The 12429-nt window shown below is 47.8% G+C and overlaps 1 protein-coding gene across 1 annotated transcript in view; it reads right to left on the reverse strand.

The window, feature by feature from the left end:
* cdk19 (cyclin dependent kinase 19) overlaps nt 1–12429 on the reverse strand; it is a 351351-nt gene that overhangs the window by 94521 nt on the left and 244401 nt on the right. Inside the window, exon 8 of the mRNA XM_085997816.1 lies at nt 759–828. Within this exon, the coding sequence (XP_085853942.1) occupies nt 759–828 (70 nt within the window). The remainder of the gene's footprint in view (nt 1–758; nt 829–12429) is intronic.

Genomic DNA, 12429 nt, shown 5'->3' on the forward strand with positions numbered 1-12429 from the left:
GATAGCAATTATTTTGCTAGGACATTTCAGTGTGGGACTGGAGTTACATTTATGCCAGACTGGATAAGAGTGTTCCCTTCCCTGAAAGGCATGAAGTGAACCAGTTGGATTTCATAGTCATTTTCTCTGGTGCCAGCTGACAAATTAGCAGATTTATTGAACTCAGTTTCACAACTTGCCATGGTAGCTAAGTCTAGTATCATAACCACATTACTGTACCTTAAAAATGAAATAGTATTGTGTGTGCAAAGCGGGAGATTCCTGTTGTCCAGTGTCACTGGACAGGTAATTGCTGATAAAGCCATATGCTAATTATTTACAAAAATGGCATTTCCAGCATGGAGAAGTAGATTGCCTGTGGGGAAAGTGACAAATTTTCCATTGAAAATATCAAAGGAGTTTAATTTCTTCAGAATGGCAGAGGATTACAAACACGCTTTAGCAGAATGTGTTTTGGATAATTTTCTGGAATTTCATGCATGGGAAGCAACGTTCCATAGCAACTGCTCATATTTTTGCTGCATCATGGATTTTGTAAAATCTGTTCAGCAAAAACAAGTTGAAATTTCTGATGCCCCCCGCCACCCGCCTCCCCCCCCACCAAAAGCAGCTCCAGAAACAATAATCTGCTTCCCACTGAAGAAAATAGGAAATGCAGCACTCAGTGAGTGGTGTGAATGTACCTTCAGCATGTCACTATTGTACAATACCCATCCCAGATACCAGAATCAGAAACTTGTGGGAGCTTCAAAACTTACGTTGTTCTCCTGAAGTCTTTCTGCAGAGTTGGGTATTCAGGCATTTTGCGGATATCTTCCCAGTCTTTATCTTGCAAAAAAAACACAATTGTGCAATATGTGCCAAGATGATATGGATATAATATCTACAAAGTATATTATTCCCTCTAACATTCACAAGAGTCTGAGTAACATGGTACAAAATCAGTGCAGTTTGAATCATGTGACACATTGCAAGCCAGCTAGGAGCTTACTTTTTGGTTCTGCTATCAATTTTCAAAAAGGTGACGTATATTGTTTAAAAATGCTATAAATTATAACGTGTTCAAGATTGATGGGGCCATAGATAAACTGCTTGAACTCTGTTCTTATGACATCAGCTGAACCCCTCAATTGTTACCTTCTCGTGACATACTAGTTACGTGTCATATTATTTGTATGTTGCCATTGGTACTACATCTGGTGACTATGCAACTGTCCTGCAATTACTGTGTATGCACTACTGCTGTGGGATAACAAAATGTCCCTTCTGGCAGACTCAAAACCATACCATCCACATACTGAATGGTCAAAATGTCATCCTTTTACAACAGCTCTATTAAATCCAATTAATATATCTGAAATAAATAAAACACGTTTTGTAATTCTTTTTGACTGTTAACCAGCTTGCCACTAATTGTATCTTCCCTGCACAACAGTGAAGCTTTACATGCAATAGCTGTTGTTACAATTATCTTCATGAAAATGCAGTTTTTTCAAATGTCACCTTAACGTACTGGATTTCTTTTGGAGTTGTAAACATGAGTACATTTTAATATTTTCACAATTTTAAATCTAGTACTGTATTTTGTTGTTCTTTTCCTCCTTTGTGTCATACTATGTCCTATCCCATTCCTCAACATGGAAAGCACCAAGAGCTTTTTTTAAATTACTGTTTTTCAGATTTTGTTTTTGCATAAAAATATGTGCAAAGAGCATAAACAGGAATCTACAATGCTTTACAAGAAAAAAATACACACCTTCCTCAGATACATGATAAAAGCTATATTGTGCATATCTATAATTGTATCAATGGCAGAAGAGGACAGCTAATAACTACAAAAAGGGACCAGTGGTCTCCAAGCCAAGCCAATGAGGAGGAAAATATCCCCATCCAGCTTGGTACAGTTCAGGATTATAGTCCCAAGCAGGTCAGGAAATTACATTTTCCCAATGGAGGCGGGTTTCGGTTTGGGTGGGTTCCAAACTCGCCTCCACTGAGAGGTGGGAAAAAATTGCGATTTTCTCCTAATTTGCCAGTTGATTTCAGAGGTGTGGGTTGCCCTGTGTTTTGGGACTGAAACTCGCCTCTGCTGACATCACTTATCCAGCCTCATTTAAGGGCTGCTTGCTGCTTTGGCTCATTTCACTGGATTTTTGTCGATGCTGCACCACCTCCAACATTTTTAAAGAAATTACAATGGCCAATTCCAAGGCAAGGGCCTCCCATGAGGTTCTCAGATGAGGCGCTGGGAATGTTGGTTGAGGGGGTGAGAGCCAGCAGGGAGGTGCTCTTCCCCTCATCTGGGAGGAAGAGGCCTCCCGAAGAAACCAAGGCTGTCTGGGTGCAGCTGGCAAGGGAGATCACCTCCAGATCGGTGTGCAGCAGAATATGGATGCAGTGTCGTAAAAGGTTCAATGACCTTGTAAGATCAGGCAAAGTGAGTATACCTTCAGCTTGATGCTCCTTCTGCTCCCCTTCTCCTCTCATCACCAGCACTCTGCATTGTCAACCTCCTCCTACACATCCCACTTTACCCTTACAACCCTTGCACTCTTCACCATCCCTCTCACTCTATGAACCCAATCACTTGGCTATTTGACTATGCTGCCCTCACACTCCCTTTCAATGTTATGCAATGACAACGACTAACAACGCACAGGGAGGGCCCTTGGACATGGATCCTCACTCCATCTTTGTCTCCTTCTAAGCATCTATGCTCTGGACTCTCTACACTCACTCCATCATTCTCACTCACTGCAGGAAAAGAGAGCCCATATTAGACGGGAAAGGGCGAAGACAGGAGGAGGTCCACCTTCCCTAGCCCATCTCACCCAGGCTGAAGAGGCGGCCCTGGACATCACCGGCGCAGAGGTGGAGGTGGAAGTGGGGGACGGACAGACATTGGGGGGGCAGAGCAAGCTGGTGACAGAATAGTTTTACCTCTCTCTCATTTACACTGCTTGAGTGACTGAAATGGCTGCTGGTGTACATGATTAAAATGCCACTTGAGCATCTGCACTATTGCATCTGCATGCCACACTTCCATCAAATGTCTAACCCATGCCTTTACTACCCCACAGGACCATCCACAGAGCCCCCCACCCCAATGTCCAGGAGGAAGAGGCTGAGCAGCAAGACTCCTCAGGGGAACCTGCAACCTCTGAGGACGCAGCGTCAGCAGAATTAAGCGCACCCAGCACCAGCACAGATACGCACACCTCGGTGGGACCTTCAGGACATAGATTAGTGTTGTCACCGTTTCTATCACATCTCATAGGTGAGCATCAGCAGGTGGTGGAGACAGGGACAGCAGTGGAGAGTCCTCGTCGGAGGGCGCATGACTCTCCTAGCTCCGCTCCGCTGCATGTGGACACTGTGCCTCAGGGTCCATCCAGAAATAGAGTGGTGCTGGAACTCCAGGAGCAGGTGCAGGAGTCTCTGACAGGTCTTGATCCAGGGTCACTGCAAGTGTGGAAAGGATGGAGGAGTCCAACTCTAACCTGAGCAGTGCCACTGGGGAGGCAATGGCGCATATACGCAGCACCACAGAAAGGATGGCAACCTCCGTGGAAAGGCTGGCTATGGCCATGGAGGCAATAAGTCGCCAGAGTAAGGAAAACATGGTGAATGTTCAGAATAGACTGACATCTCCGGAAGAGTGATGGGCAGCTATTGAACAGAGAAACCAGAGCTTCATGGAAGTCCTTTTGAGTAGGACTGCCAGTGCAGATACAGGTCCCCATGGTCCCCCTGATGTGTAGCAAGGTGCTCTCAAGCCACTTGCAAGCGCTGAGGTGGACCTGACCCATGAGAGGGAAGTTGGTGGCAGACAACAAGGAAGTTGGGGCTCCTCTCCAAGCGCTCACACTTCCATGCCACTGCGTAGCCCTCGGTCAGAGACCCACCAGAGTCCCCACCCAACTGAGATGGGCGTCTCAGCCCCTGCACTGCCACAGGAGGAGCAGACATTTGGCAAGCCCTCACAGGCTCGTAAACCCAGAGGACGCCCGCCAAAGGTGTTGAAGCAGGAGCAGCATCAAAGTGAGCAAGGGGCCTCCGCTTCTGCTGAAGCCACAGTGGGAGCACCATGTAGGAGCACGCATAAGAGAAAAATAAAGCACCATTAATCACAGGGGGAGCCACTTAGGTGAATGTTTATGTGTATTGATGAAATGCCATCCCTGTTGGAAAGTAAAAAAACGATTTGAGGGCAAACTGTTGGCTTGATGGCATCTATTATTTCACCTTAGGCAGCTCCACATTGCAGGCTCCGCGACACTTGCGTGGTCAGGTTGGTGGCCAGAGTGAAAGGAGGCCAGAGAGTCATGTCCATTGTCTATCATGTCTTAAGATGGAGCCAAGGACACGTGCCAACATGGGCAACCTATGCAAACCTGGCCAGGATAAGTGCATGCCTTGCATCACGGGCAGCCATGTGCTCGTGTGCTGCCGCTGCTGCTGGTCGATAGGCCGGCGCTCGGTCCTCCTCCTGCTCCTCCTCCTTCTCCTGATCCTCCTCCTCATCTGAGGAGGCTATGAACTGAACCACTTGTTCATCAGGAAGCTGCAAGCCACGACGCTGTGCCATGTTGTGCAGTGCACAGCAGGCCACGACCATTCTGGAGACCCTGGCTGCTGAATACTGCAGGGCTCCGCCTGATCTGTCAAGGCATCGGAATCGCATCTTCAACAAGCCAATGGTTTGCTCGATGATGGACCTGGTCGAAGTGTGACTGGCGTTGTAGCGCTCTTCAGCTTCGTTAGCTGGCCTCCTGATCGGTGTCATTAACTACTTCTTCAGGGGGTAGCCCTTGTCACCAAGGAGCCATCCGTTAAGGTGGTTTGGTGGATTGAAGAGCGGAGGAACACTAGAGTTCTGCAGGATGAAAGAGTCATGGCAACTACCACAGAACTTGGCGGAAACATGCAAAATCTTCTTCTTGTGGTTACACACCAGCTATACGTTGAGGGAGTGGAAGCCCTTGCGGTTGACAAAGATAGCTGGGCTGTGATGGGGTGCCCTAAGGGTCACATGTGTGCAGTCTATGACGCCCTGCACCATTGGCAAACCTGTCATATTTGTAAAGCCAACTGAACGCACGGTGACACTTGCTTGATCCCTTGAGAAGTGGATGTCATTGTGGGCCTTTGCAAAAAGGGCATCGGTAACCTGCCTGATGCAACTGTGGCCGGCCGACTGGGAGATGTCGCTGATGTTTGCTGATGATCCCTGGAAGGAGCCTGAGGCAAAATAGTTGAGTGTGGTGGTGACTTTGACAGCCACTGGTAAGGGGTTTCCACCCGCTCCTCTGGGCTCCAGGTGTTGGTGCAGCAGTGCGCAGATGTCTCGGACAACCTCTCGCAAAAGTCTCAGCCTCCTTTGGCATTGCTGCTCACTCATGTTGAGGTAGCTCATCCTCTGTCTGTAAACCCTGAGAGGGGGGTATCTCCTGTGGTGAGGTGTTTCGATGCGCTGGCGCTTTCTGCCCTGTGCAGCATCAGGTGGCTGAGCAGGAGGTTGGGGCTCCTGCTGCTGTTGCTGCTGAGCTGCCTTGTTTTGCTGCTGCCGTGGCTGCTCCTCATCCGAATCTGAGCTCCATGGTGAAAGGAAATAAATGGTTCCCATGCTGCTGGGAGATACCTCCGTTGGGGAAGCGCTCAGTCCAAGCGGGGAGAGGGTCTTCCAAGGAGGTCCCACAGTTGAGAGACAGAAGATGCAGTACCTCCGACTTCGGTAGGTCTGCTAAAACTGCTGAAAGACCTTTTGAACCAAAGTTCTGCCACGTGCAACTAATCCCTGATGAAAGCTCCGTTTTAATGGTGGAGCTGTAGCTATGAGGAGGCCAACCACTCATCAACCTGCCAAGTTTAGCTGGCGTGGGTTAGGAGGGCCGTGGAACACGCTGAAAATGTGGGAAAATAACGAGGGCCTGTTAAAATAGGATTATAGAGGCCTTAACTACTATTTAAGGGTCTGGACTGCTGGAGGCGGGACCGAATCACACCCATCAAAACTGCATCCGGCAAAATTGCGCGGAGGCGGGTTGGAGGCGGGTTCTGAACCCGCAATCAGTTTTTGCCATTTTGTCAACTGTCCCGCCTCCAAACCCGCCTCCTCAGGGCTGGGAAAATTGCTCCCCTAGAATACACAGCACAGAAACAGGCCATTCAACCCATCTGCTCTATGCCAGTGTTTATGCTCCAAAATACATAGGATTACATAGGATATACGGCACAGAAACAGGCCATTCGGCCCAACCAGTCCATGCCAGCGTTTATGCTCCACTCGAGCCTCCTCACGTCTTTCCTCATCTAACTCTATCAGCATAACCCTCTATTCCGTGCTCCTTCATATGCTTATCTAGCCTCCCCTTAAATGCATCTATACTATTCGTCTCAACCACTCCCTGTGGTTGCGAGTTCTACATTCTCACCACTCTTTGGGTAAAGAAGTTTCTTCTGAATTCCCTATTTGGTTTCTTGGTGACTATGTTATAGTGATGGCTTCTAGTTATGCTCTTCCCCACAAGTGGAAACGCTCTCTCTGTATCTACTCTATCAAAACCTTTCATAATTTGAAAGACCTCAATTAGGTCACCCTCAGCCTTCTCAAGTAAAAAGAGACCCAGCCTGTTCATCCTTTCCTGATAGGTATACCCTCACATTTCTGGTATCATCCTTGTAAATCTTCTCTGCACCCTCTCCAGTGCCTCTAAATCCTTTTTATAATATGGCGACCAGAATTGTACACATTACTCCAAGTGTAGTCACACCAAGGTTCGATACAAGTTTAGCATAACTTCACAACTTTTCAATTCTATCCCTCTAGAAATAAATCCTAGTGCCTGGTTTGCGTTTTTATGGCCTTGTTAACCTGTATCGCTACTTTGAGTGATTTGTGTAATTGTACTCCAAGATCCCTTTGCTCCTCTACCCCACCCAGACTCGCATCCTCCAAGTAATAAGTGACCTCCCTATTCTTCCTACCAAAATGTAATACCTCACGTTTATATGCCCATTCTGCAAGTTTATTAATGTCTTCCTGTAATTTGTTGCAGTTCTCCTTGTTGTGTATGTACCTTTAAGAGAGAACTGCTTTTATACTGTAGTACCGGCAGTGACCACACCTGTATATAAAGCCGTAGCAGGCTTCTGTACTTTCAGTTCCAGCATACCCTCTGTTCAGTAAACACCTGTTATTACCGTTCTCCTGCAGTCCGTGTGTTATTGATGCGTGGACACTACAGTGGCGACGAGCAGGTTCAAACTCACCTGCAGTACTGCATCACCTCACGGGGATCCATCCCTGAAAAGAAGCTTCTTGGAGGTCGAAGCCAGAGCAACGGGCGTCGACCGTGGGCAACTGCCCAGTGATCCATCGGAGTTCAGAGAATCGCAGGGGAAGCTGTGGAGAGCTGGGCTTGGTTCTCCAGTCAAGGTGTCCCAGCAAATCGGGCTGGTAGCAGGTAGTGCGCTGACCCCTCCCAGACTGCGGCGGGCTAGAGCTCGATCGAGCGGCTCTGCAAGGGGGCCGAGCAGCGTCGTCGGGAAGAAAAAGAGAGAGAGAGGGTGGAGCGCACAGGGTCAAGAGTCGGTGCTCAAGAGTCGGGCAGCGTTAAAGAAAATAAAAAAGGGGAAGGAAAAGAGACACGCAGTGGACAGCGTCGAAGAAGAATAAAACTAAGAAAATGAATTAACAAAAGAGAGACGCGCAGAAAGCCGCGGGGCGCCGCCATTACTAGTTAGAACGCTAGGAGCAGCATTGGCAGCAGGGGGAAGAAGAAAAAGCGCGGGAGGCGCCATTTTAATCCATTGGGGAAGAAGGAAAAGCGCGGGAGGCGCCATTTTAAACCACCCAAGATGCCGAAGAGTGGCAGCATCACTGCTTTCGACAACGAAATAGAAGACTGGACCACGTATGTGGAAAGAATTGAAGTGTACTGCAAGGCAAATGAGGTGGCCGATGAAAAGAAGGCGTCGGTATTATTGAATTTGATGGGCGCGAGAACGTACGGCCTATTGCGGAATTTAATTACCCCAGCTAAACCAATGGAGAAAAGCTTTGAAGAGATTGTCAATATCTTACAGGACCACTTAAACCCCACACCGCTGCTGATAGCAGAAAGATTTAAGTTTCACAAAAGGAACCAGCATAAAGACAAAAGTAATGCTGAGTATTTAACGGAACTGCGCAAGCTATCGAAACACTGCCAGTTTGGAATGGGACTAGCAGATACGTTAAGGGACAAGTTTGTGTGTGGGCTTCAAAATGAAGGAACCCAGAAACGGCTTCTATCAGAAAAGGATCTTACGCTGGACAAGGCTTTCAGCATGGCAGTATCACACGAAGCAGCCGCACGGGGCGCTGCGGAGATACAGCGGAGACCGCAAGAATATGGCACCAATGAAATGTCATATGGAGCAGGGAAGTGTTACCGCTGCGGCAAAACAACACACGACCAGAAGGATTGCTGGTTCAAGGACCAAGTGTGCAGACAGTGTGGAAAAGGAGGACACATAGCAAGAGTCTGCAGGTCGGGGAAGAAAACCAGCAGCAAGAAATCTCCACAGGAGAAGTGCAAAAAGGTACATAAGATGACGGAGAGTAGTTCAGACGAACAGAAAAGTGACACAGATTCCAGAAGCAAGGAGCTGGGTTGTCTGAAACTACATAATGTAATCAAAATGGAGGATCACCAGACTATCTGGGTCACGCTCAAGATAGACGGAGTCCAAGTGAAAATGGAATTGGACACAGGATCAGCCCTAACAGTCATAAACCGAAGGGACTACAAGCGGCTATTCTCACATATACCCTTGAGAGCTACAGAGATTGTCTTGAAGACGTACACGGGGGAAAAAGTCCACCCCAAAGGAAAAATAAGGGTGAACGTGATATACAACGGCCAGGAAATACCAAAAATGGACCTATATGTATTGCCAGATGGAGGACCACCACTACTAGGACGTGAATGGATCCGGAAGATACAATTAGATTGGCATTCCATACAGGCACTGACGGTAGAGGCCAAAAAGGATGACGACGCCACACCTGGACGACTGTCAAAAATGCTAACTGACGCACAAGAAGTGTTCCAGGAGGGACTCGGAACACTAAAAGGCATAACAGCGACGATTAAAATAGAGGAAAATGCAAGCCCAAAGTTTTTTAAGGCCAGACCGGTGCCTTATGCGATCCGCCCAGCCGTCGAAGCAGAGCTGGAAGGGTTGGAACGTTCAGGAGTACTGTCCAAAGTGGACTCGAGTGAGTGGGCTACACCCATCGTTCCTGTAATGAAGAGGTCGTTGAGTAATACGCCTGGGGAACAAAAGAAAGTTCGCATCTGTGGGGACTTCAAGGTGACAGTGAACCCAGTCCTTCACACGGTACAATATCCGCTTCCGCGGATAGAAGATATTTTTGCCTCACTATCTGGAGGAAAACGCTTCACGAAGATTGATCTGGCCCAGGCGTACCTGCAAATGGAGGTAGAAGAAGCCTCAAAACAATTCCTCACGATCAACACTCACAAAGGTCTCTACCAATATAACCGGCTGGTGTTCGGGGTAGCATCGGCTCCGGCTATTTGGCAAAGGGCAATGGATCAAGTCCTGCAAGGGATTCCAGGGACCCAGTGTTATTTGGACAACATCCTGGTCACGGGCAAAAATGACAGTGATCACCTCGTCAACCTGGAGCAGGTGCTCACTAGATTGAAGGGATATGGGCTACGAGCTAATCGCCACAAATGCGAGTTTTTCCAGAAGCAGATCTCGTATTGTGGCCACGTTATTGATGAAGAGGGGTTACATAAGTCCCCTGAAAAGATTGAGGCAGTAGTCAAGGCTCCGGCACCGGAAAATGTGTCACAACTGAGGTCGTTCCTCGGACTGGTGAACTATTACCATAAGTTCTTACCAAATTTGTCTACAGTATTACACCCACTGAACACCCTACTGCAGACGGGGGTACCATGGAAGTGGAATGACGAATGTAAACGAGCTTTCCAGAAGTGCAAAGAATTGATCACATCAAAAGAGGTATTGGCCCATTTCAACCCAGCACTACCAATTCGGTTGGCGTGTGATGCATCACCCTATGGTATTGGAGCGGTGCTGTCGCACAAATTCCCAGATGGGTTGGAGAGGCCAGTAGCCTTTGCGTCTCGGTCACTAACCTCAGCTGAACGCAACTACGCCCAGATTGACAGGGAGGCCCTCAGCCTAGTGTGGGGAGTAAAAAAATTCAACCACTATCTGCATGGGCAGAAGTTCATCTTGCTGACTGACCACCAACCACTTGTCTCCATCTTTAATCCAAAGAAGGGCGTTCCGGTGATGACTGCACAACGGCTACAAAGATGATCCCTTTTTCTAGGGGCGAACCAATATGAAATAGAGTATAAGGGCACGAAACAGCATGGAAACGCTGATGGGCTATCACGCCTGCCACTGCCTACTGTGGAGGAAGCACCTGCAGTGGACCCTGTTGAAATATTTTATTCGTCGATAATTGAACGCTTGCCAGTAACTAACGCGGATATAGAGAAGGAGACCTGAAATGATCCGACACTGTCTCGGGTATATGACTTAACGGTGAAGGGATGGCCAACACATGGCGACTCACTGTTGCCAGCATTCTCATCCAGAAGAGAACAGCTGTCAGTATGCCAGGGGACAGTGATGTGTGGATCCCGAGTGGTAATTCCACCCAAGTTAAGGGAGAGAGTGCTCAATGAGTTTCACGAAGGCCATCTGGGAGGGGTGAAAATGAAAGGCCTTGCTAGGGCTTATGTGTGGTGGCCGGGGATCGATCAACAAATCGAGGACCTAACAAAGAGCTGCTCAGGATGCCAGAAGGTCCAAAACGCACCACCACATGCCCCTTTACACCCATGGGAGTGGCCCTCCTCTCCATGGCAACGGGTACATATTGATTTTGCTGGTCCATTCATGGACTCAATGTTCTTAATAGCAGTGGATGCGCATTCAAAATGGCCTGAGGTGATCAAAATGTCCTCCACCACTACGGAGAAAACGATTGCAGTCCTACGGACCATATTTGCCAGGAACGGCTTGCCAGAGCAGATTTGCTCTGATAACGGACCACAGTTTGTGTCCGAAGAGTTTCGGAAATTTATGAGAAGGAATGGGGTAAGGCATTACACATCCGCCCCGTATCATCCAGCCACAAATGGATTGGCCGAGAGGTTCGTACAAACCTTTAAAAAGGCAGTAAGGGCCATGTGCGATGACGACGGTCCACTGCAGCATAAGGTGGACAATTTCCTGTTAGCCTACCGAAGTGCGACACGTGCAGTTACCAACCAGACCCCAGCCATGATGTTCTTTAACCGAAGGTTGAGATCTCGTCTGGATTTGCTCAGACCAAATGTATGAAGAAATGTTGAGAATAAGCAATTCCAGCACATCAATGAGAAGCCAACAAGGAGCTTCAATGTAGGTCAACCAGTCTTGGCCCGCGACTACCTAACAGAGAAATGGCAACCTGGAACGATATGCACAAGGCAGGGGCCACTAATGTACACAGTGGATGTCGGGGAGAACATTGTGAGACGCCATGTCGACCAGATCCTAGCGTCACAGGAACGAGTCAACCCCATGTCCCGCGTACCTGGTGATGAACCCGACATACCGGTAGCATCTACCCCAGAAACAGTAGCATTGGAAGCTGATGAACCAACCGACGACCGGGGGCCAGAATCGCCTCCGCACCAAGAGCAAGACACTCAGGAAAGGCGCTATCCAGAAAGGATCAGGAAGCCGCCCCAAAGACTGAATTTATAAATGGACTATTTTCAGTTAATGTTGCATGTTAAAAGTGTTAATTGTTAAATGAATGTTATGGTACTGTTAATCTAAAAGGGGAGGAATTGTTGTGTATGTACCTTTAAGAGAGAACTGCTATTATACTGTAGTACCGGCAGTGACCACACCTGTATATAAAGCCGTAGCAGGCTTCTGTACTTTCAGTTCCAGCATACCCTCTGTTCAGTAAACACCTGTTATTACCGTTCTCCTGCAGTCCGTGTGTTATTGATACGCGGACACTACACTCCTCAGTGTTAACTAGCCCCAATTTGGTGTCATCCGCAAATTTAGAAATTGTGCTTTTGATTCCAAAGTCTAAATTGTTCATATAAATTGTGAGCAACAGTGGTCCCAGCACTGATCCTTGTGGAACATCACTACCCACCTTCTGCCACTGTGAATAGCTACCCTTTACCCCTACTCTCTGCTTTCTGCCTTGAAGCCAGCTAGCAATCCATTCTGCTACTTGTCCCCTGACTCCACATTCTCTGACCTTATTCATTAATCTATTATGTGGTACCTTATGGAAGGCCTTTTGAAAATCTAGATAAATTTAATCTACTGCATTACCCTTGTCTATTCTCTCTGTTACCTCTT

This window comes from Somniosus microcephalus, chromosome 9, assembly GCF_052327205.1.
Source record: "Somniosus microcephalus isolate GS21.2 chromosome 9, FLI_Smic_1.0, whole genome shotgun sequence".
In the NCBI taxonomy this organism is placed as follows: Eukaryota; Metazoa; Chordata; class Chondrichthyes; order Squaliformes; family Somniosidae; genus Somniosus; species Somniosus microcephalus.